The sequence below is a fragment of the Balaenoptera ricei genome, chromosome 16, assembly GCF_028023285.1.
Source record: "Balaenoptera ricei isolate mBalRic1 chromosome 16, mBalRic1.hap2, whole genome shotgun sequence".
NCBI classification, from domain to species: Eukaryota; Metazoa; Chordata; class Mammalia; order Artiodactyla; family Balaenopteridae; genus Balaenoptera; species Balaenoptera ricei.
This window is the reverse complement of record NC_082654.1, coordinates 34,493,450-34,518,837: the sequence shown is the minus strand read 5'-3', so window position 1 is coordinate 34,518,837 and position 25,388 is coordinate 34,493,450. Positions and strand designations below refer to the sequence as shown.

General features: G+C 37.3%; 1 protein-coding gene across 7 annotated transcripts in view; it reads left to right on the top strand.

The window, feature by feature from the left end:
* EXOC6 (exocyst complex component 6) overlaps positions 1 to 25,388 on the top strand; it is a 208,275-nt gene that overhangs the window by 157,147 nt on the left and 25,740 nt on the right. For all 7 annotated transcript variants that reach the window (XM_059899894.1, XM_059899897.1, XM_059899896.1 and 4 more), the window contains one exon: positions 15,071 to 15,144. In XM_059899894.1, coding sequence (XP_059755877.1) covers positions 15,071 to 15,144 — 74 coding nt within the window. The remainder of the gene's footprint in view (positions 1 to 15,070; positions 15,145 to 25,388) is intronic.

Sequence of the window (25,388 nt, the reverse complement as noted above, 5' to 3'; positions counted from 1 at the left end):
CTGTGGTTGGCTCTGCTCCTTAATTTTTATCAAATATTACTTAATCATTACTTTATACAGTATCACGCATTCAGTACTCACTGAACAAATAAAAATTCACATTACATTTTTTTTTTCCCCATTGGCCACACCACGAGGCTTGTGGGATCTCAGTTCCCCAACCAAGGATCAAACCCGGGCCCCCGGCATTGGAAGCTCAGAGTCCGAACCACTGGACCACCAGGGAATTCCCTGACATTACATTTTTCATGTTTATTCCACTCTCTTTCTGGTGCAAAAGAATTGTCTACTCCCCAACTCATGACTTTTAGTGATTGATACATAAATCACTTAAAAATGAAACTTAGGGGCTTCCCTGGTGGCGCAGTGGTTGAGAATCTGCCTGCCAATGCAGGGGACACGGGTTCGAGCCCTGGTCTGGGAAGATCCCACATGCCGCAGAGCAACTAGGCCTGTGAGCCACAACTACTGAGCCTGCGCGTCTGGAGCCTGTGCTCCGCAATGAGAGAGGCCGCGACAGTGAGAGGCCCGCGCACTGCGATGAAGAGTGGCCCCCCGCTCGCCACAACTAGAGAAAGCCCTCGCACAGATACGAAGACCCAACACAGCCATAAATAAATAAATAAACAAACAAATAAATAAATAAATAAAAAGAAACTTAGCTTTCTCTAATAATATGTTCAGAGAATTTTAGTTTTCATCCCCTTTTTTTTTTGGCCGCGCCACGCAGCTTGCAGGGTCTTAGTTCCCTGACCAGGGATCGAACCTGTGCCCCCTGTAAAGGAAGCATGGAGTCCTAACCTCTGGACCTCCAGGGAATTCCCTTCATCCCTATTTTAAATAGTGGTTTTGTTTGTTTTTTAATCTGGAAGAAAGCAATTTTTTAAAATACAAGGTTTATTTTCAGTATTACTGCCGTGTGTATGCTTTCTACATATTGGGGCAGGGAAAGGAGAAGAAAGGGAGACAGGAAAAGGAATTTGGCTAGGTAAGAGGAAGGCTAGAATGTATGGTAAATTTGTGAAGAGAAGGAACCTGGATGCCTTAGGAATCAACTGGGATATGGAGAAAATAGGCAGATAGTTAAGATGTAGAATCCTAAGAACTAAACGATCATTGAGTTTCACCACCCGCCTAGTAGTACATACTCAACATACTCCTACCTTGAAACACACTCTAAAATAACCCTGTCAAGTAGTTGTCCAGCTATTCCTTGAACATTTAATTTGGGAGGTTAACTACTCTTCAGAAAATGAGTTTGCATTTAATATATTACTCTGTCAGTTTCTCACATTGAGCTGCAGTTGTTTTCTCTAAACTTCTCCTAATGGACCTAGTTCTGCCTTAGGGCTAGAGTCACCACTAGTCCATATTGTGCCTTTGTGCAAATTAGAAAAGATATTCCCACTGAAGGGAAGAAGTCCTCCAGTGTTGTCCCCTTTCTATGAATTAGAAAAAAGTTTACCCTTTTTCCAGCTGGACACCCCCACCAAGGCACATGACTTATCAAGTGAAATGTGAGCTAGATTTCAGCCCTTGTTCCCTCCCCACTCCTCTCCTCAGCTGGGCACCTGTGTATAGTAAGCAGTCTGATAACTGCAGGTGGCAGTTCTGCTTAGGGTCATACAGAGAAAACCGAGTCTTCATCCACAAGCCAGTTATATGAAAACTGCTCTCATATCTTTCTGAATCTTCTGAAGGCCAGAGATAAACAATTCCTCTTACTGTTCTCATGTGATAATGATTTTAGGTCCAAAGCTCTTCTTTGAACAAACTGGTTTGACTGCCTTCTGTTTAATGTCTGATACCCAAAGTTGAATACAGAGATACCCAGGTGTGGGAGAACCAGTATAATATGTAGTTGGACTATCAAATGCATTGTTCCATATTTTGTACTTTATTAGTAAAATCCAAACTGTTATTACCTTTTTTGGTTACCAGAGTATACTCTCCAATCATTGAAGCTGTAGCGTTCTAAAATGTCTTTATCTTTCTCTTTTTTTGTGTGTGATTGTCAAGCTTTGTTTTTCTTATACTTGTATGATTAGTTTTTGTTTTAGGATTTTAAGATTATCCCTATTAAATTTTATTTTAAGATTTGTCCCACAGCTAGCCTATTGAGATCTTTGTATATCAAAATTTAATATCATCTGCAGATTTGTAATCATGCTTTTATTTAACAAGGTCATTAGCAAAATGTTGAACAAAACTTGATATCTGCATCCTGATATGTAGTACATCAGTGATTCTCAAAACACGGTTCCCAGATGAGCAGCAACAGTACCATCTGGGAACTTGTTAGCAGTGTGAATTCTTTTTTTATTTTATTTTCTTTATTTTCTTTATTTTTTTTAGCTGCATTGGGTCTTAGTTGCAGCATGCGGGATCTTTCATTTGTGGCGCACAGGCTTCTCTCTAGTTGTGGCATGCGGTTTTCTCTTCTCTAGTTGTGGCACGTGGGCTCCAGAGCACATGGGCTCTGTAGTTTGCGGCACTCAGGCTCCCTCATTGATGTGCTCGAGTTCAGTAGTCGTGGCACGCGGGCTTAATTGCCCCATGGCGTGTGGGATCTTAGTTCCCCGACCAGGGATCAAACCTGTGTCCCTTGCACTGGAAGGTGGATTCTTTACCACTGTACCACCAGGGAAGTCCCAGCAATGTGAATTCTTGAACCCCACCTGCTGAATTGTGAATTCTGGGCACAGGACATAGCACTTTCTTTTTGAGTAGGCCTTTCAGGTGATACTGATGCACAGTAAAGTTTGAGAACCACAACATTACATGGGTCTATCTGTTCATATTGACTTAGATCCATTATTCAAAATCTTGGGTATCTTTAGATTTCTTCAGCCAGTTGCTAATTCCCTAGTTGAATCTAACTCATAGTTTAGAATCTAAATCATAGCTCAAAGTTATGAGCAACTTTGCCAGATGCCTTGCTGGTATATAGGGATAATAATGGCCATTGAATTTTCCTCATCTACCAGTCTAATTACTTTTTCAAAGAAGAAAATGTTACTACTCTGATTCTTCATAAACCCATATTGATTCATAGTAATTACTTTCCCTTCAAGAGGCTCAGAAACTATTACTTAAAAGTCTGTGACCGGGGACTTCCCTGGTGGCACAGTGGTTTAAGAATCCGCCTGCCAATGCAGGGGACACAGGTTCGAGCCCTGGTCCGGGAAGATCCCACATGCCATGGAGCAAGTAAGCCCGTGTGCCACAACTACTGAGCCTGTGCTCTAGATCCCGCGAGCCACAACTACTGAGCCCACGTGCCGCAACTACTGAAGCCTGCACACCTAGAGCCCATACTCTGCAACAAGAGAGGCCAGTGCAATGAGAAGCACGCACACTGCAGCGAAGAGTAGCCCCCGCTCGCCTCAACTAGAGAAAGCCCCCATGCAGCAACAAAGATCCAACGCAGCCAAAAAAAAAAAAAAAAAGTCTGTGACTGGTTTGTGGGATTAACATAAAATCCTACTAGTCTGTTTTGCACTAGTAAGAAATCCAGAGTCCAAGGAAGTTAGATAGCAGAGATCAGGAACTAGATACCGTAAAACGACCAAAGATCTTGGGTATCTCAAGAAAGGCTTAAGTCAAAGAATTTAAGCAATAAGAGGTTAACATCAAATATAAGCATCAAGAATGGCCTTTATTCTGAATTAAATTTTATAATTTGGTTTGATTATTTTTCCACCCTCATTACTTTGTAAAAACATTATGCATATATTTCCTAAGCCTTAAAATGTCAGTCTGCAGGTAGAAACAAAGAGGACAACCAGCTGAAGTTGGGGAGGTAGAAAGTTAAGACTAATTCAGTTTCTCATATCATTCAGCCATGTGCTTTTAGTTTTTGTTTGTTTTTGTTTTTTTCTGGTAGTGAAAGAATTGGCACTGATCCATCTATGTACTCATTTTTTCAAACAGTGTGTGCCCTTTTTCCCTGGTATTCCTTGCGACACACATACTTATGAGTTAAATTGGCTTGAGCTCAAATTTCAGTCTGTAACTGAATTTCTTCCATGTAGAGTCAACTGATTTATAGGGAAGATTCATTTATTCAGATGTTTAATGGGAACCTACTACCTGTTATTACTGGGAAATCAAAGATGAATCAGGTTTCAAAGATCTCACATACTAGATGGGGAGGAAACAGACATGTAAATAACTATAATAGAACATAAATTCTTTATAGAAGTATATATCACTTGTAGAGAAGGAGCAATTAATCCTACATGCCATGGGGTTGAAAAGATTGACTATCATAGAAGTGAAATTTGAGTCTTAAAGGATGAGTCAGGTTTCATCAAAAGCAAGGAAGGGCATTCTGAGCAGAGGGAATGGCATAGGCAGAAGTGCCATGATGAGAGAATGCTTAGGGAATCTTCATACAGTCTTGTATAGCTAGACTACGAGATGCATGATTGAAAGTATTGAAAGATATGGCTGAGAAAAGTTAGACTTCTGAATGCTTGGACTTTATTTAATAAGCAATAGAGATCCATTGAAGCTTTTTAATCAGGACCATGACATGATGAAGTCTATATTATAGAAAGTTAACTCTGTGTCATGTGGAAATTGAACTGAAATGAGAGAGGTACTACAAGTAGGAAGACTATTGAACTTCTTCCTGTGAAGGATAGAAAGAGCATGACTTTGGGCAGTGGGAATGAAGAGAAGAGGATGGATTTCAGACATTTTGAAAGGAGGAGGAGGGAATACATAAAATTAGTGAATGAGTAAATTTGATATGATTTAGGTGGTTAGAATCAGAGACTCACATAGTAGAAGAGACCCGAGAATGCATCCCATGGTTGGGGTGGGTGGTATGAAGAGGGAGAAAAAGAAAGAGAAAAGGAGAGGAAGGTGAAGAGGAGCGAGGAAAGAGAAGAGATTTAATCATCTAGGATAGATAGTTAAATTAAATTCAACATAGAATTTATAATTGTCAGCACCCAATGCAGAATGCTATGCTCATAGAGTATTTGTTGCATAAATGAACAAATTAACAAATCAGGAAGTCTCTATAATCTACATTTGCTTTTCTAGAGTTCTCCTAACTTTGTTATCAAAAAGTTAAGGCCAGGAACTTTCCTGGCAGGTCCAGTGGTTAAGACACCACACTTCCCCTGCAGGGGGCACGGGTTCGATCCTTGGTCAGGGGGAACTAAGCTCCTGCATGCCTCGTGGCGCAGCCATATGTACATACATACATACATAAATAAATAAATAAAATGCTGCCTCTTTAAAAAAAATGGTTTAAGGCCAATTGATGCTGCCGTAATTTTCTTCAAGACCATTCAACTTCTTGATATAGATATAACTGATCATTTATAAAAACTCTTCACGTATTTGATGACTATGTTTATTTTTATTTTTATAAATTTATTTATTTTATTTATTTTTGGCTGCGTTGGGTCTTCATTGCTGCACGTGGGCTTTCTCTAGCTGCGGTGAGCGGGGCCTACTCTTCGTTGTGGTGCGTGGGCTTCTCATTGCGGTGGCTTCTCTTGTTACGGAGCACGGGCTCTAGGCGCACGGTCATCAGTAGTTGTGGCATGTCAGCTCAGTAGTTGTGGTGCACGGGCTTAGTTGCTCCGCATCATGTGGTATCTTCCTGGACCAGGGATCGAACCTGTGTCTCCTGCATTGGCAGGCGGATTCTTAACCACTGCGCCACCAGGGAAGTCCCAGAAGTAGTAAAATTTAAGGCGAAGAAGAGTATGGTACTTTAGAGTCATGCATTAATTAATTCCTTCATATCTACCAAGTACTTGGCATTTAGGGGATACAGTGGTAAACAAAACAGAAAAGGCCCTAACCCTCTTGGGGTTTAGGCCCAGTGGGGAGGCATTCATTATATGACTGCACTAATAAATATGATTATAAGTTGTTAAATTCTAGAAAAGTAGATGGTACTGTGACAGAGTATAAGAAGCAGACCTAATTTAGATAAAAAGTTGTATTGATTGAGAATATTAGGTAGGGCTTATGCATGAATGAAGTAGACATTTTTGGTTAACTTGACAGTAACCAATAATACTACTATAACTGTGTGGTTGGAGAAGTCAGGAAGGCATTCCATTCGGAATTGCAAATGTAGCCCCCCACCCCCGAAAGCTACATTGAACCTTTAATCCTGTTACAGATTTTGTGTAAGTTCAAGAGAAATCACTTCTTGGAGGAGCATTTGCCAAGCTTGGCATGAAGCTGATGTTCTAAATCTAAGCTGATGTATGTGCTTTTGTTTTATTAAACACCTCTTATATATTGGGTCACAACAGAAGGCATCTTACAAATGCAACAGTATAGAGGAAAAAATAAAAGTGTCTTCTTAAGTTCCTATAAGAAGTTCCTATCTCAGAAATCCTTCACATCCCTAACAAAATAACATTTCCAAAGCAGAAGGCAATCAGAAGGATTTGAGGTACCCAGAATAGGTCTAGAATGTACTTTTTCATATATTCTACACAAATACCTAGTTGAGGTTATCAACTCCTAAGAGTCTAACATCCTAAGTTCATAAGCACTAGAAAAGCTCCAGGTTGAAGAGCACTGGTACCTTTTTCAATGATGATTTATTGAGAAATAGGTGAATCTCTAGGTTTGAAGGCCTTGGTCTTTTTGCAATTGGATAAAGGCTTAGCCCACCTCAAAAAAAAAAAAAAAAAAGAGAAATAAAGTCTCTATAGATTTTTTTGTATATATATGGCTATGACCCCAGGGCCTCTAATTCTAGCCTTGAAAAAGGTCCGTACCCCAAAATAAAAGGGTTCAGGCAAAATCATGTCGATGGTATGAGAGGATATTTGTCTTTTTTTTTTTTTTTTTATGTAAGCTGGATGCTCTTTTATTATTTGCCTACTTGAATTTGTTCCTTGTTTTAATGGCATTTAGGGTATCAAATTTAGGCTGCTTTGCTCCTTTTCCAAGAAAGGGAGAGGGATAGATACTACCTTATTTAAGAATGGGGTGATACATGCACAAAAATAAACTCAAAATGGATTAAAGACCTAAGTGTAAGGGCAGACACTATCAAACTCTTAGAGGAAAACATAGGCAGAACACTCTATGACATACATCACAGCAAGATTCTTTTTGACCCAGCTCCCAGAGAAATGGAAATAAGAACACAAATAAACAAATGGGACCTAATGAAACTTAAAAGCTTTTGCACAGCAAAGGAAACCATAAACAAGACCAAAAGACAACCATCAGAATGGGAGAAAATATTTGCAAATGAAGCAACTGACAAAGGATTAATCTCCAAGATTTACAAGCAGCTCATGCAGCTCAATAACAAAAAAACGAACAACCCAATCCAAAAATGGGCAGAAGACCTAAATAGACATTTCTCCAAAGAAGATATACAGATGGCCTACAGACACATGAAAGAATGCTCAACATCATTAATCATTAGAGAAATGCAAATCAAAACTACAATGAGATATCATCTCACACCGGTCAGAATGGCCATCATCAAAAAATCTAGAAACAATAAATGCTGGAGAGGGTGTGGAGGAAAGGGAACACTCTTGCACTGTTGGTGGGAATGTAAATTGATACAGCCACTATGGAGAACAGTATGGAGGTTCCTTAAAAAACTAAAAATAGAACTACCATATGACCCAGCAATCCCACTACTGGGCATATACCCTGAGAAAACCATAGGTCAAAAAGTGTCATGTACCACAATGTTCATTGCAGCTCTATTTACAATAGCCAGGACATGGAAGCAACCTAAATGTCCATCGACAGATGAATGGATAAAGAAGATGTGGCACATATATACAATGGAATATTACTCAGCCATAAAAAGAAATGAAATGGAGGTATTTGTAATGAGGTGGATGGAGTTAGAGTCTGTCATACAGAGTGAAGTAAGTCAGAAAGAGAAAAACAAATACAGTATGCTAACACATATATACGGAATCTAAGGGAAAAAAAAAAAAGGCCATGAAGAACCTAGTGGCAAGACGGGAATAAAGACACAGACCTACTAGAGAATGGACTTGAGGATATGGGGAGGGGGTGGGGTGAGATGTGACAGGGTAAGAGAGTGGCATGGACATATATACACTACCAAATGTAAAATAGGTAGCTAGTGGGAAGCAGCCGCATAGCACAGGGAGATCAGCTTGGTGCTTTGTGACCACCTAGAAGGGTGGGATGGGGAGGGTGGGAGGGAGGGAGATGCAAGAGGGAAGAGAAATGGGAACATATTGTATATGTATAACTGATTCACTTTGTAATAAAGCAGAAGCTAACACACCATTGTAAGGCAATTATACTTCAATAAAGATGTTTAAAAAAAAAAAAAAAAAAGAATGGGGTGATGAATGTAGAGGGGCAATTGGTTCTAGAGGCTTGCATTCCACTGCTACCAACCACATGTAACAGAATTTAACAGTCAAGAATTCTAACAAGGCCCCTGACTCCCAGGCATGAGTTCTTCACCACCAGAAAAACCACTAGATGGTGCTCTTCGTCATCGCTTCTAATGACACATCTGGTCCACATGGAATACGTTGCTGAGCCAAAATTTGGGTTCTAACTAGCCAATTTAAATCTTCAGATCTAGTAAGAAATGGAATTATGAGAAATCTTTTCAATATGCAGACTGTTTTTATTTACAGTCATTTATTTAGTTATGAAATTATTCCATTTTATATGTCCTTGCCTTGTCATCCACAGGCAGTCTTGAGTGTTTATTTAGCCTAGCCTCCTCACCCTCTTTTTCAATCTTTTGATCTATTTACTCTTCTGATTACATGGGCACTTTTTCTTCCCCTTCCCAATTCTTCCTACCCTGTGTAAATGTTTTCCAAATAATCCACCTTACAGTAAAAATAACTGTCTGCCTAGGACAAGATTGTTCAAGGACTTATTCCCTCTGCATTTAATTTCAGAGGTTTATATTTTCATGCCAGGATAAATACTTATAGCCTGACTTCTTAGCCATCTTTGTTCCCCCCATACAAATCCTGTACATCTGTGCATAGATCCTGAGGGCAGGAAGGGCATATTTTCCTGCTTAAGGTTTTGTTAGATTTACAAATAATTCATGTTTTTGCCTATAGATACTCTGTTCTCTTAAAACTTCATAGATTGCCAATTTGGAAGGGTTTTTTTTTGTCATTATAATCACAGCTTCTACAGTATGTATTAATTTTTACTTTCAGTTTTATCTAAATTAATTCAATCTTATCTTCTTCTCAGTTAGACTGATACAGCAAAATTTTACCTTCCCAATAAGGTGACGCCTTCCTCTCTACCTCCCTCTCTAATGTTATTTTATTTATTTTTAATTTTTTAATTTTTTAAATTTTAATTAATTAATTAATTAAATTTTGGGCTGTGTTGGGTCTTTGTTGCTGCACGTGGGCTTCCTCTAGTTGCAGTGAGCGGGGGCTACTCTTCGCTGCGGTTCACAGGCTTCTTATTGTGGTGGCTTCTCGTCGCGCAGCACGGGCTCTAGGTGTGCGGGCTTCAGTAGTTGCACCACGTGGGCTCAGTAGGTGTGGCTCGTGAGCTCTTGAGCACAGGCTCAGTAGTTGTGGCGCAAAGCCCTAGTTGTTCCGCAGCATGTGGGATCTTCCTGGACCAGAGCTCGAACCCATGTCCCCTGCATTGGCAGGTGGATTCTTGACCACTGCGCCACCAGGGAAGTCCCTCTAATGTTACTTTAGAGTATTTTTAAACTTGGAATCATTATTATTAAGTTCCATATTCTAGCAAAAAATAAGAGGAAATGAATATATCATGAAGCTATTTTATTTTAAAAAAGAAATGGTCAGGGCTTCCCTGGTGGCTCAGTGGTTAAGAATCCGCCTGCCAATGCAGGGGACAGGGGTTTGAGCCCTGGTCCAGGAAGATCCCACATGCCGCGGAGCAACTAAGCCCGTGCGCCACAACTACTGAGCCTGCGCTCTAGAGTCCCTGTGCCACAACTACTGAAGCTTGCCTGCCTAGAGCCCGTGCTCCACAAGAGAAGCCACCACAATGAGAAGCCCGTGCACCACAACAAAGAGTAGCCCCCGCTCACTGCAACTAGAGAAAGCCCACGCACAGCAACGAAGGTACAATCCAGACAAAAATAAAATAAATTTATGAAAAAAAAAAACTGGTCAAATAGGAGGCACTAAGAGAAAAAAACCCAAAGATTTTGACTTTCCTTAGGAAAAAAAAAACTTTTGAAAGCCTGGAAACGATTTTAATTTTTTTAAATTTATTTATTTTTAACACCATTTTTTAAATAAATTTATTTATTTTTGGCTGTGCTGGGTCTTCGTTGCTGCACACGGGCTTTCTTTTTAGTTGCAGCGAGTGGGGGGCTACTCTTCGTTCCGGTGCGCAGGCCTCTCATTGTGGTGGCTTCTCTTGTTGTGGAGCATGGGCTCTAGGGGCACAGGCTTCAGTAGTTGCAGCACATGGGCTCAGTAGTTGTGGCTTGCGGGCTCTAGAGCACAGGCTCAGTAGTTGTGGCACATGGGCCCAGCTGCTCTGCAGCACGTGGGATCTTCCCAGACCAGGGCTCGAACCTGTGTCCCCTGCACTGGCAGGCAGACTCTTAACCACTGCGCCACCAGGGAAGCCCTGGAAACTATTTTAAAATATCTTATTGAAAGACCAAGATCAATGTGTGTTTTTAAAAAATACCCTTAATGGCATGACTAAATGACAAAGATATCATATTAGGAAGTAGGTATTATTAAATAAAAATAATAAAAAGTTGGCCCAAGGGAGGAGAACAAAGAAACCCCAAAATATGACAAATCATATAAAATTGAGAATCTGCTTGAGCCAAGAAGGAATCTGAAGAGAAACTTAAAGCTATTCCAAAAATCAGTCATCAATTCTTTAAAAAGTTCAGAGATTGAAATCTACCTCTAGAATTATTGGGACCATATTAGTATAAATGAATTATTTGTATTATTATTTATTCATTCGACACATTTACTGAATATCTCTTGTACACCAGGCACAGAGTATGTAAAGGTTAAAAAAAAAAATCTCTATTTCCTGTGAGCTTCATGTTTAGTGGAAGAACTCACAGTTTAGTTTCGGCTGAAGGAAACATTTGGAGTATTCTTACCCACACTCAATTATTTTGAAATAAATACACTAAATATGTACACAGTGTTCTAGATTTACACTGTCTAGTAGTCGTATGTGACTATTCAATTAAAATTAAATAAAACTAAAAATTCAGTTCAGCTCAGATATAGAACATTTCTATTACTGGAGAAAGTTCTGTTGGACAACATCATTCTAGATCTAATCAATAAGCTAGAGAACGTATCAATTACCAGGATTGGATGGCATCCTCTTAGAATTTATTTGTTCATTTGTTCAGTTTTCCTTCATTCACTTAAGAAACTTTTATTGCCTACTCATTATGTATCAGGCATTATACTAGGTGATCGGGATATAAAAATGTAAGTATATTTCCTACCCTCAGGGAGTTCATGGTCTGGTGGGAAAACCCAGACAGATAAACAATTATAAGATAGCAAAATGGGTAGTATAGTTAGGCTGTGTACAGAAGTTGCAGGGAGATCACAGAGGAGGGACCTAACCCAGCCTGCAGGGTAATGGAAGTCTTCCACGGAAGATGTAGATTGAATGGAAGGATAAGTAAGAGTTACCCAATGGAAAAGAAGAGGAAGGATCCTCCAGGCAGAAGGATCAAAGGTACTCGGTAAGAGACTGTGGCATATACAAGGAAGTGCAGATGGTTTGGAATGGAAGGAGTTTAAGGTGCCCCTAGGAAGGTGGTAAGAGATGAGGCTACAGAGATAGGCAAAGGCCAGGTTATAAAGGATCTTACTTGTCCTGCTTTATTGTTAAGGTGATGGGGAACCATTGAAAGGTGTTAAACTGTGAAGTGGCACAAATCACATTTACATCTTACTGGGAGAAGTAGATGGAAAGGTGGCACACAAGAAGCAGAGAGACCAGATAGGAATGTATTTTAGTAATGCAAGCAAGAAATGATGATAGCTTGAACTGAGGTAGAGACAGATTCAGACTGAAGATATTGTATAGGATAAAACCAACAGGATTGACTGCATTTGAGTTTTAAAGAAGTAAAGGAAAGAATAGGAAGCCTCCTATCCCTAAAAAATATTTGAGAAAAGACCTGAGAGCTATAAACTAGTGAATTTCACTTCCATATTGGTTAGGTTCTTAGAAGAGATGGCATAAAAGGTGAGAGGCTTAATACTTAATCAGATTCTGGATCAATGAATTGAATGTCAGGAAATCTAAATTAGCTATGTGATCCTGGGCAAGTCACTTCAATTTTAATTTTTCTGCCCTATAAAATGAAGAACTCGGTGAGTTTTAAACTGAGCCTTCAGAGGACTGTTGGAGATATTTCAAAGGGGGGTGTCTCTTCTAGCTGCAAGATTTTGTGATCCATCATCTGCATGCCCTGTTTACTAAGATAAATTATTATGACGATTAAAGAAGATGGTACGTGAGAAAGTGCTTTGTAAGCTATAAAGTGCTATATAAATTTATGGTACTATTATAATTTTGACTCTAAGCTCTTTGGATTAATGCCAAGCAATGGGGCTTATTAAACTATAGTATCTTAAATAGGAACTGAGAGAGAAGAAAAATGACAGATTATTTTCAGTGTAAAAAAATTCTGGAAGATTAAGTGCATAATAATCGAAGTATAATTGAAATTGAGCTGATTTTTATGCCTGATATATAATGTAAGTCTCTCTGTATTATAGGAAGTCTTTATGTGTGTATGTATGTGGTGATGGTAGAAGCTGAACTAACATATACAGCCTTGATTAGAGACCATTAGGGGATTCAAGTTAATTGTTACTTGGAAACAGTAGCCTGAGACTTGCCACGAAAGCCAATGATATGCTGGATGGTCTTAAGAAAAGTACTTTTTAGATTAAAAAAAAAGAAAATCTTTACTTTTAATAAGCTATTAGAATTTTGCTTGTTATTTTTCACTTAAGATCTCATGTTACTAAAAAGAGGCAATTCAATTATCTGGGCAATGGTTGGGGGTGATGGAGTTGCTACAGTATGAAAGTATTCTACTTTTCATTGTATGAAAGACAGTGATGTGAGTAAATTATAGTAAACAATGAAAAGTATGGTTAGATTTGCTGAATGAATCTTAGTTTTCTGGAAATAGGGGGTCTGAGAAAGGTGAAAGTAGTTACCTATCTAATGGCCATAGCTACTTAGTACCCAGCATAGAACCAAGAAGTAAGGAGGAAAATGGTGTAACTCTGAGTAACTGAAAGGTACATATACTCAAAGGCATATATAAACTCATTCACCTTACTTGTGGGAGAGTCCCATACTCAGGCTGTATTTGCTCTTACTTTAGATACTATTCTAGTAATTGATTAGCTGACTTACCCGCTCAAGAAGATTAAAGATAACATAATAAGAGATGAGTGAGAGAGGAGGGAGTAAGAATTTATGTTAAAACTGTAAGAGAGAAGGCAGAAAAATTATAAAAGATAGACACAAGAACTCAACACAGCATTCTGAGCTATTTAATGTAATAGAAAACAGCTGCTAATACCGTAGCAGCCCTGGGAATTTATTGTATTGTATAGAATAAAAAGTGTTCTTAATGGTTATCAATGAAGAGAATTAAGAAAAGTTTATATAGTGTCTAGTATTCTAAAAAAAAAGATAGGGAAAGTATTATGATGCAGTTTAAAATTTTATCAAAAAATGCTTACAATGAAAAAAAGTTTTGATGCTTAAAGCAAAAATTATCATTAACTTAAAAACAACATCAACAAAAAAAACTTAATTTGAATTCTTCATTCTCCAAAAATGCCAAATTAATTAAGCTGTGCTAGGCTTTCATATATTTATTGTTTTTAGATGTTGATTTTTGAGCCTTTCTAAACTATATTTCACACAGAATATACTAAAGTTAAGAATTATATTTGTTATTCCAAGATCTATATAGGCTAACATTGTAAGTTGTTCCTAAAATACTGGCTCAGATAAATTCACAAATGGAAAATCTATAATACTCTCTAAGAAAACTCAGATATTAATGGGGAAGGAGAGTGGTGGCAGGCGTTCATATTCTTACCAGAGAAGCATGTGTGTAAAATGATAGGGTCTTTTTTATGAGCCACAAGGCTTTTGTCTTCAAAATAACTAGTATTGAGATTGTCTTCAACTAACTAAACAAAGCTGTGTTACTAGTACTAAATTTTTGTAAGTACAAAAAAGTTGTTGAAAGGGATTCCCTGGTGGTCCAGTGGTTAGGATAGGCGCTTTCACTGCGGTGGCCCTGCTTTAATCCCTGGTTGGGGAACTAAGATCCTGCAAGCCGTGCGGCGTGGACAAAAAAAAAAGTTGTTGAAAAATATCTTTCAAAATATTTTTCATCTAAAGATATTAAGAAATCTGTCTTAAGAAATCTATTTTGTCTTAAGATGTCTCTTAGTTTTTAAAGAGGTGGGATTCCTTTATGGAAAAAAAATTATTAAAAAAAAATGAACAGGCATTCCTGAATCATCCTCATTTTGCTACTTTGAACATTTTACCTGCTGTAAAATGTAAAACTGCATGTAAAGCTGACTTCTTACATGGCTGCCTATTACCGCTGTTAGCTAGAGTAGGATTTGTATAGAGCATATTCTGTAACAAAGCAGATGTTTTGAAATATGTTGACAACCGTGCAATTGGTATAGTTTCAAAATGCTTCTATAATCATTCACTTAAGGCTAAAAAGAGTCAGAAAACTTTTCTTGATTGAAGTATATTACTACCCTTGAACTTTTACAAACGTTAAATGGATAACCATTTAAAATTTATTGTAATTAAGGATTAGAGTAATTAAATGGCAGATTGGAAGTTTAAAATTATTAAAATATTTGTGGTAATGGGTGTGGAGAACATTCTCAGTGGTGAAAATTGAAGGTTATAAATAGTCTTCATTTGAAATGATTACTTGTAAATATTATAATACATTTGTAATGAGTAGAAATTAATTTAGTGGTTAAACCCTTGTATATTTTGCAATCTTGTTTTTATTCTTTTTTTTTTAAAATAGTGTTTGCCAGCTCTGAGCCCGTGCCAGGATTCCAAGGGGATACTCTGCAGCTAGCATTCATTGACCTCAGACAAGTAAGATGTAATAATGTACTTCTCATTTATTGGTTTCAACTTCTTACCTTTTTTTTTTTTTTTCTTTTTAATGCTACAGGAATGCTTGTTTGCCTTGAAACAACTTTTCTTTAGAAAAGTGCTTTTTTGATAACTATGTATTTGGTCCTTCTTTTGAACCTATACCCATTCAGTGTCTCAACTTCATGGGGCATTCTTATTGGTGAATATTTAACTTAGTTATTACTTGCAAAGCACATGAATAAATAAAAACTTTATACTTTGGTTTAATAACACTTGAAGTTTAAGTTATTTCTTAATGATTTCATGGTCGTATATGAAAATTGGTAGTATAACATTAGTTTTAGGACCCAAGTTAAATGTAAATTATTACAACCTAGAAAGGAACCCCTTGCTTAAAATGTTGTCAGTGTAAAGAATGTTATTTTTATAGTTTTTCTGTATGCTTCCAGAAAGAAGGATAAAACTAATTTTTAAAGGTAATTAATTATACATTTATGTAATTCTTTTCTAGTCACATAACTCTAAGTATAATAACAAATATGATTTTAAAATTTCTTCTATTCATTTTACTCTTTAACTTCTCTGTCATTTTATTTATTTTCTTCATATTACCTTTTTCCATCTCCCTCATAATTTTGCTTCTTATTCCTTTCTTCTTCTTTCCTCCTCCTCCTTTTTCTTTTTCTTTCTTAATCATAGGATTAAGGAGCTTAATAAAGCTGAGAGGCACAAGAGTGTGGAGGAGGGGTAGATCCAAGTTAGAGGGCTTAGGAGTGCTAGGATTGACAACAGGCGTGACTGCTGCCCTTGGCAAGAAGAGCCAAATGGAGATGGAATTAAAAGAAAGTCACTGTGATATCAGTCTATTAATGGTCCCATCCCCTTTGAGGGATGGAGATAACTGGAGATGGGGCTCCACCATTGGTATGAATAGACTCTTCCACAGTGATGTTTGGAACAGGACCAGTGTGAGCAGTTAAAGAGCTCTGATTTTAATAAATGTTTGAACACAGAGCTGCTTTTTCTAATTCCAAGCCAGTGTTCAATAAGTATTTATGAAATGCTAAGTACTGATTATTTGGAGAGAGGAGATATGGTTGAAATAGACACAAAAGTAATATAAGAGACAGTTTCATCCTTATGGAGCTTAACAATCCTTTAGAGAAGCACAATACCCACAAACTGGCTAGGAATACTTACGAGACAGTGAGTCGTGTGGAAATAACTGGTATTTCAAGTCAAGTTTAGAAGAAAATTGAAAAAGCTGTCTGTCTCTCAATTATAATCTGTAAAGCACTGAACATATTTATGAAATATTTTCATAACCTAAATATTTTCATAACCTAAATAAATATGAAAATGTATTCATATTTATTTCTGTTTACAATTGGTGCTCATGTATTATGCCAAACAAGAAACACTATTATGAGTGACCTAGACCTACAGATGGTTAGCTTTACTAAGTTAAGGGGAAGATAGTAGAAAATGAAGAAAGTGGATTCTGAACTCCCATTTCAGTTTATTAGAAGATATTCTTACTATTGAAGGTAGATCCATTTTCTTTACAAGGAGTTATCTCTGTTGCTGTTCTGTTGCCCCTAATAAGATGATATAGAAAACTGAGTCCTTTACCAAGTTGGAAATAGGTTTGGTGGTATATTCATTTCCAAATTAGGTTATGACCACTTACATGAATATGTTCTCCAATCCAAAGAGTATGGTATGTGATTCGAGGATAGCTCCCATTATATACAAATAATCTGTTCACAGAAAATTTGAAATTTATTGTTTGCTATTTTCTCAGTTTTGTATGAATTTTTATGCTGTTAACTAGCTTGTAATCTCATTGTAGGATTGTAGATGGGATCACATAATTAAAAAAATTTTTTTATTAGAGTATAGTTGATTTACAATGTTGTGTTAGTTTCAGGTGTACAGCAAAGTGATTCAGTTACACATACAAATATATTTATTCTTTTTCAGACTCTTTTCTCATATAGATTATCACAGAATATTGAGTAGAGTTCCCTGTGCTATACAGTAGTAGGTCCTTGTTGGTTATCTATCTTGTATATAGTAGTGTGTGTATGTTTATCTCAAGCTCCTGATTTATCCCTTCCCGCAACATTTCCCCTTTGGTAACCATAAGTTTGTTTCTGATATCTGTAAGTCTGTTTCTGTTTTGTAAATAAGTTCATTTGTATCATTTTTTGAAAATTAGATTCCACATATGAGTGATATCATATGATATTTGTCTTTCTCTGGCTTACTTCACTTCATATGATATTCTCTAGGTCCATCCATGTTGCTGTAGGATCACATAATTTATAAAGCTCTTGGCAAAGATTCTGTTCCTTGATTTGTCCAGATAGGTAGTTGGTTCAAAGCAGATTAAAACTCTGATCCCAGGTACTTTCTTCCTTCAAACACAATCATCATTTGACAGCAAAGAAATCCTCTTTACAAGCATATAGCTCACTAGGGAATTGTTATGAAGGCAGACTTATAAATATTAATAAACATCTCAAATCTTTTTGGTTGATTTACTTATCAAGTAGTGCACTTAGAGGCATTAAGTTCTGATTGACATTTCCTCATCAAGGTAATTTCTCTCTTTTTTTTTTAATATTTATTTATTTATTTATTTATTTATGGCTGCATTGGGTCTTCGTTGCTGCGCATGGGCTTTCTCTACTTGCGGTGAGCGGGGGCTACTCTTCGTTGCAGCACACGGGCTTCTCGTTGCAGTGGCTTCTCTTGTTGTGGAGCATGGGCTCTAGGCACATGGGCTTCAGTAGTTGTGGCACGTGGGCTCAGTAGTTGTGGCTCGTGGGCTCTGGAGCGGAGGCTCAGGAGTTGTGGCGCACGGGCTTAGTGGCTCCGTGGCATGTGGGATCTTCCCGGACCAGGGCTCGAACCCATGTCCCCTGCATTGGCAGGCGGGCGAATACTTAACCACTGCAAGGTAATTTCTTTCAGAGACTTAAGTGAATAAAAAAGTCTATTATGAAACATTTAGAATTCTGAAATCTATTATGACAAGTATATAGAACTGTTAAAAGATTTATATAGAAATAACTAGTTAATATAAAACACAGTTTTAAAGTATGGTAGTTAGTATGCAGTAGAAGTGAGTAGTGGATAGAAAATTTTGATGAGCTAATTTTTGACGTATTAATTTTTCTAGTCTTAAAAGAGGCTTAAAATTATTTTCTCTGATTATTAATGTTAAAATTTAATTATGCTCTCTTCTTGTACTTTTGTATTCTAAAATAAGAAGAGGGACTTCCCTGGTGGCGCAGTGGTTAAGAACCTGCCTGCCAGTGCAGGGGACACGGGTTCGAGCCCTGGTTCGGGAAGATCCCACATGCCACGGAGCAACTAAGCAACTAAGCCCGTACGGCACAACTACTGAGCCTGTGCTCTAGAGTCCACGAGCCACAACTACTGAAGCCCGCGTGCAGCAGTGAAGACCCAATGCAGCCAAAAATAATAAATAAATAAATAAACAAGAAGATGCAACTAATTCTTTTTTTTAAATATTTATTTATTTTTGGCTGCGTTGGGTCTTTGTTGCTGTGCGTGGGCTTTCTGTAGTTGCAGTGAGCAGGGGCTACTCTTTGTTGCGGTGCGCGGGCTTCTCATTGCGGTGGCTTCTCTTGCTGCGGAGCACGGGCTCTAGGTGCACAGGCTTCAGAAGTTGTGGCGTATGGGCTTAGTTGCTCTGCGGCATGTGGGATCTTCCCGGACCAGGGTTCAAACCTGTGTCCCCTGCATTGGCAGGTGGATTCTTAACCACTGCACCACCAGGGAAGTCCCGATGCAACTAATTCTTGTCTTCAGCTACTGGACCGCTGTGATATAACCTGAATTTTATGATTTGAGAGGCCTGGATTTAATAATTTGATAATGATAGTTATTTTTCACCTATATTTGTTTTTCAAATTACAAACAGTTTAGTGGTGAAATGCCAAGTATGGGAATTGGCCAAAAATAAAATACATTTTGAAAACTTTAATCTCGTATGAGGTGATGTAATGTTTTTTATCAGTATCAGTGATTATTTAAGTAAGGATACCTTAAGTTTCAGTAGTGTTTTTATGTTCCTGACTTCATAAAGATATTTCATAGCAGCATATTATTTTAACACTTTTATGTGAAGTAGTATATCACCAAACATAAAGAGGGTGCTAACACTTTTATTTACATTTCAGTTGAATTTCTGCACTTTTCCTTTTTTTTTTTTTCCTGGTCTGTGATCCATTTCTGTCTTAATAGGGCAGCTGACAGTTCTTTTCAAGTATACTTAGAAAGGCAAAAAAGCCCTTTTCATAGTACTTATAAGGGGTCATGCTTCTGTTTTTTAGTTTGAATTTGATACTGCTTCATGAATTGCTGGGTATGAAAGATTAGGAAGTAGGTCTAGTGGTCAAATTTTACCTGCCCACCCGGACTTTGCCCTGAGGTCAAACTCCTGATATTTGCCGTTCTGAATAGAAGAGTTGATGACAAGTATGAGCTGATACAAGAGGAAAGTTAGAACCATATCAAAGCTGAAGGCAAGAGAATTGGGACTCAGTGAGAGACTGTAGCTAAAAGATGGATCATCAGAATTGCCCTCTTCTAAAGAAAAGGAAATAGCTGACCTGTGAGTGAAAAGACTTTATCATCCTGCCAATCACATGCTTGCTAATGGAAGCCAGTTATCTCAACAACATTTTAAGACCTACTGCCCCAATAGACAATGTGGAGGATTAGCAGTACTGGTACTGCATTATGTGAGTGTACTACTTCACTCAGTTTTAAACGTGCCGTTTGAACATGATTTGTCTGTGTATACTTTTTTTTATAAGTAAAGCCTACCGTCCTTCTACCCCCAGTTGTGAAATGAAGTCACTAAATGGTGAAGGACTTTGGTATACTTACTTGTATCTGTTTTCTTTTACAAAGACCATCTCTTTTGTTAAATGTAATCTTTCAAATGGATTTCAAAAGAATTTCAAAATATGTAAAATTCTTTTGACAATGTATGAAAACCTTAAAATTTTTAAACTTTTTATTATAAGACTCTTTGTATAATGTATAGTATTCAGTGATACTTTTTAAAATAACTCATTCTTAATACATAGCAAGATTTCAGTAAATATCACTGGAAAGTGAGGTGTCCCATATAAATGAATTTCCCAGGAAACTAAAGATTAGGTTTTTTTGTTTTTGTTTTTTAAATTTTATTTATTTTTGGCTGCGTTGGGTCTTCATTGCTGCGCACGGACCTTCTCTAGCTGTGGTGAGCAGGGCCTACTCTTCTTTGCAGTGCGCAGGCTTCTCACCGTGGTAGCTTCTCCCGCTGCGGAGCATGGGCTCCAGGGCACGCGGGCTTCAGTAGTTGTGGCTCACGGGCTCTAGAGCACATGCTCAGTGGTTGTGGTACACAGGCTCAGCTGCTCCACGGCATGTGGGATCTTCCCAGACCAGGGATGAAACGCGTGTCCCCTGCATTGGCAGGCGGATTCTTAACCACTGCACCACCAGGGAAGTCCACTAAAGATTAGTTTTTAATCACCAAAACTTTTAAAATGTAGCCAATTTAGCGGGAAACTTTAAAAATATATCTCTCACTTTCACAGCTTCTTATTGAGCATAATTCTCACAGTAGACTGAGCATCCATGGCTCACTAATAATCCTAATACTAAATCCTCTTTACCTGGTCCTATTTCACTTTGTGATAAATTAGACTGGCAAGATATTATTGCGGCATTTGACAATATCTTGATAATCCTTCAGACAATATGGAGAGGTTGAGGTTGGTTGGATGATAATGCAATTAGGTAGGTTTGAAGCTAATAAAACAGTTTCTTCCCTAAAGAATGTTGGCTGATGTATCTTTTCACCCTATATTTTCCTGAAGTGTCTTTCCAGGAACACTGATTTCTCAAGATGAGAAAAGATTTCTTTAAAAAAGATTCCAAGTCAGCTAAGTTTGGGAAACACTTTATACTCTAATCCCCTCTTAGAGACTTAACCATGTGCATTAGAATTGTAAGAACTGAGAAATGGTGCAGTAAACCTAAACTCATCACAGAACACATCCCTTACTAATTTTGGCTTGTATTATATGAAATATACTTTGGGAAATGCTGCTTTAAGTCAAGATTCTGGCAGCACCCTATAGATGTCTGTCTTTGACAGTTTGGGATCAACATATTTTTTAAATGATGACTTGGATAAATACATAGAAGAAATATGAATTATTTGTATAGATTACACAAAGCTAGAAGAGTTACCTAAGATGATAGAAGACAAAATCAAAGTGCTCTCAGTAGTCTTGAGTGATAAGCCAAAGCCAAAAAAGTTAAATTTAGCAAGAAAAATATTAAGTGCTGTATTTAATTTTTTTTAATTAAATTTTTAAAAATACAGGATATAGGAAATTTGACTTACATTATGAAAAAGACCTGGTCATTTTAGTTAACTCCAAATGAACCAACAGTGTGCTGGGAATTCTTAGACTACACTAACGAAAGTGTGGTATTTGGGTTAGACCACTGTGCTTTGGGGCTGTTAAGACTGTGCATGATGGTATGGACACTCACAAATTGGAGAGCACATAAGAGAGAACTACAAAGGTAATGAGTGATCAGATACCTTGTCATATGAAGAGCCTTTTAAAAATCTGGGAATAAGGACCCTCCCTGGCGGACCAGTGGTTAAGAGTCCTCACTTCCACTGCAGGGGGTACAGGTTCGATCCCTGGTTGGGGAACTAAGATCCCATATGCTGCACAGCTAAAAAAAAAAAAAAAAAAAATTTGGGAATATATAGTCTAAAGCCTTAACGAGGTATGCCTTTGTAGTGCAAATCAAATATGTGGTTCTTATTAGCTTATATATGAGTCATTTTCTTTTTGTATACCATTTTCTTCTGCCTGTTACAACCCTGTGCCATAAAAATTACAATTTTTCTTTCTCTATCTACAATTAGATTCCATTTTCAAGTATTTTACTTCAGGCAAAATAGGGAAAAGAGGAGTGATCATTCCTCTGAACTATATTTACAGAATTTGAGAGAGAATTCGAATTGTGCAAAATATATATGGATCTCATAGCACTTTTCAAATAAATGTTTTATTGAAATATAACATACATTCAGGCAAATCATACTATTGCTGACTTTTGACAAAGTAAATACATCTCTGTAACACCCATATCAGGAAAAAGAACTTGACCAGTAAGTACCTCAAAAGAGACCCCTACCCCTCACTGCACTTCTCCCTCTCGAAGGATGACAACTATTGTTACTTCTAACACCACAGATAAATTTTGTCTGATTTTGAACTTTGTATACATGGAATCATGCAGTATTAACTTTCTTTTTTTAATTTAATTTTATTTATTTTGTATACAGCAGGTTCTTATTAGTTGTCTATTTTATACGTATTACTGTATATATGTCAATCCCAATCTCCCAGTTCAACCTACCACCACCACCCCTGACCCCAATATTAACTTTTTGGTTCTGCCTTCTTTTGCTCAATATTATGTTTGTGAAATTTATCCATGTTTTTACATGTAGCTATGGTTCATTCATTCCCTTTGCTGTGTAGTCTACCATTATATAAATATACTATAATTTATACATTCTACTATTGATGGACATAGGAATTGATTCCAGTTTTATTGTTACAAATTGAGCTAACGTGACATTCTTTTGCATGTCTTTTGGTGAACAGACACATTTTTGTTGAGGTATTTACCTAGGAGTGGAATTGCTGAGTCAGGGGGGTAGGTATATGATCAGTTTTAATAGACTCTGTGAAGCAGTTTTCCAAAGCAAGAATACTAGTTCGTACTTCAGCCAGCAGTGTAGAAGAATTGTTGTTGCTCTGCATCCTTGGTGTCACTTGATATTAGTTGTCTCTTCCTTTTCAGCCATTCCAGGGAGTATACAATAGTTTTACATTGTGGTTTTAATCTGCGTTTCCTTGATGACTTATAAAATTGAACTCCTTTTCATTTATTTATTGTCTGTTTGAATATCCTCCTTTGTGAATAAACTTTTCAGGTTTTTTGTCATTTTTTTTCCATTGGATTGTCTGCTTCTTAATGATTTCCAGAAGTTCTTTGTATATTCTGAATATGAGTCCTTCCTTTGTCAAATGTGTGTATTGCAAGTATCTTCTCCTGCTCTGTGGCTTGTCTGTTCACTCTTAGTGGTGGCTTTTGATGAATAAAAGCTCATAATTTTAATGAAATCCAATTTATCATTTTTTCCTTCATGATTAGTTCTTTTTAATGTCCAGTTTAAGAAGTCTTTGCCTTCGCCTGAAATTATAAATGTTTTTTTCTAAAAGTTTTATTGTTTTACTGTTCATATTTAGGTTTACAATCCATCTGGAATTGATTTTTGTGCATGGTATGGGGTGTAAGGTTTAAGATTCATTTTGTTCCACATGGTTATGCAATTGACCCAGCACCATTTATTGAAAAGAATTGGCTCTCATAGCGTTTTTTTTAATAAATTTATTTGTTTTTATTTTTGGCTGCGTTGGGTCTTTGTTGGAGCACGTGGGCTTTCTCTAGTTGTGGGGGGGCTACTCTTCGTTGCGGTGTGCAGGCTTCTCATTGCGGTGGCTTCTCTGGCTGCGGAGCACGGGCTCTAGGCACGTGGGCTTCAGTAGTTGTGGCACACGGGCTCAGTAGTTGTGCTTGCGGGCTCTAGAGTGCAGGCTCAGTAGTTGTGGCGCACGGGCTTAGTTGCTCCGCAGCATGTGGGATCTTCCCGGACCGGGGCTTGAACCCGTCTTCCCTGCATTGGCAGGCGGATTCTTAACCACTGCGCCACCAGGGAAGTCCCTCTCGTAGCATTTTAATGTAAAATAGTTATAAAACACAAGACTTTGAAACATAAATGATATGTCCTTCTAATATACAAGTAAAATGGTTTCTGTTGTCCCCCAGCTAACTGTATGCCTATATTTCATGATTCATGCCATTCCCCATTAGCAAATTAGTTATCGAGTTGAGGTTTTAAAATAGCAGCCTAACTATACCCCCACCACATCAAAGGTATTTTTAAAAATAAAGCAATTCTAGAGCAAGTATTCATAACAATTCAGGTAACATAAAAGAGAAAAGCTAAGCTACAAGCCCATGAAGACAAGAATCATGCCTTTTTTGTTCACTACCATACATGTATTGCTTAACCCTATTCCTGACACATAGTAAACAATCAATAAATGTTGAATAAGTGAATGCAAATTACTCAGCTATATTCAAAAATATTTTTGGTGTACAGAAACGCCTTATTTGGAATTGGGATATTACATGTAAGTTAATGTTCCATGTAAAGAAACATACTTTAAAAGCAGTAAAAATTTTTAAATTTCAGTTATTTTTGATGGGAGTATTTCTAAAAATACATGACACATTTCTCTGCCTTCTCAAGTAAACATGTAAGCATTACAAACATTTCTTGATTTACCTTGGTCATCATTAGGGATACTAAAATAATAATATGTTATTTCTAAGAAATGTTGTCATCGCTCCAATCCCAACTGTTCTTCTATGGATAAAGAAATATTTTGAACAGGGGAATTATAGGAATTTAGACAAAGGCAGTATATGCCTTAATTGAGTGATCAGGAATGACTAAATATAGAGCAGAACTTAAATAAAGCAGCATGTCCTAAACTTCTGTTATTTGGAACAGTGAGTCATGAAGAAAGTAAATTATAGACAAATAATTTTAGGAAATCCTGAATATTGCGTTCCTCTCTTGTAAATTCACAATTTCATTAGCACATTGAAGGCTTTGAGAAGTCCTATAATAGAGGTGTATCCCCTTTTTCCCCCCAAACCTGTTTGAGTACTAAATACATTTCAAAAAAAAAATCTCTTACTATCCTGCAAATCAGTGTTCTGTGACACACAGTTTGAAAACACTGAATTATGTGGACCACTATTGCACTGCATTACTCTATGGATTCCTAGAACTATGTTCTGGTTAAAACATAGGGCTCTGAAAGCAAAAAGATAAGCCTTTCAGTAGATAGATGAAATTTAAATATTAAAATACAAGTAATACAAAAGTGATGAAAATAGTAGAAAGTTTTCAAAAATAATTTGTTGAACTTCCTCTCTTTTAAAACATTCAGACGATTTTATGAAGGATGGTAATTACTAGAGGATTAATGCTGCTTAGATTCAGTAAACCAGTCAGTCAGTCATACAGAATAACTTGT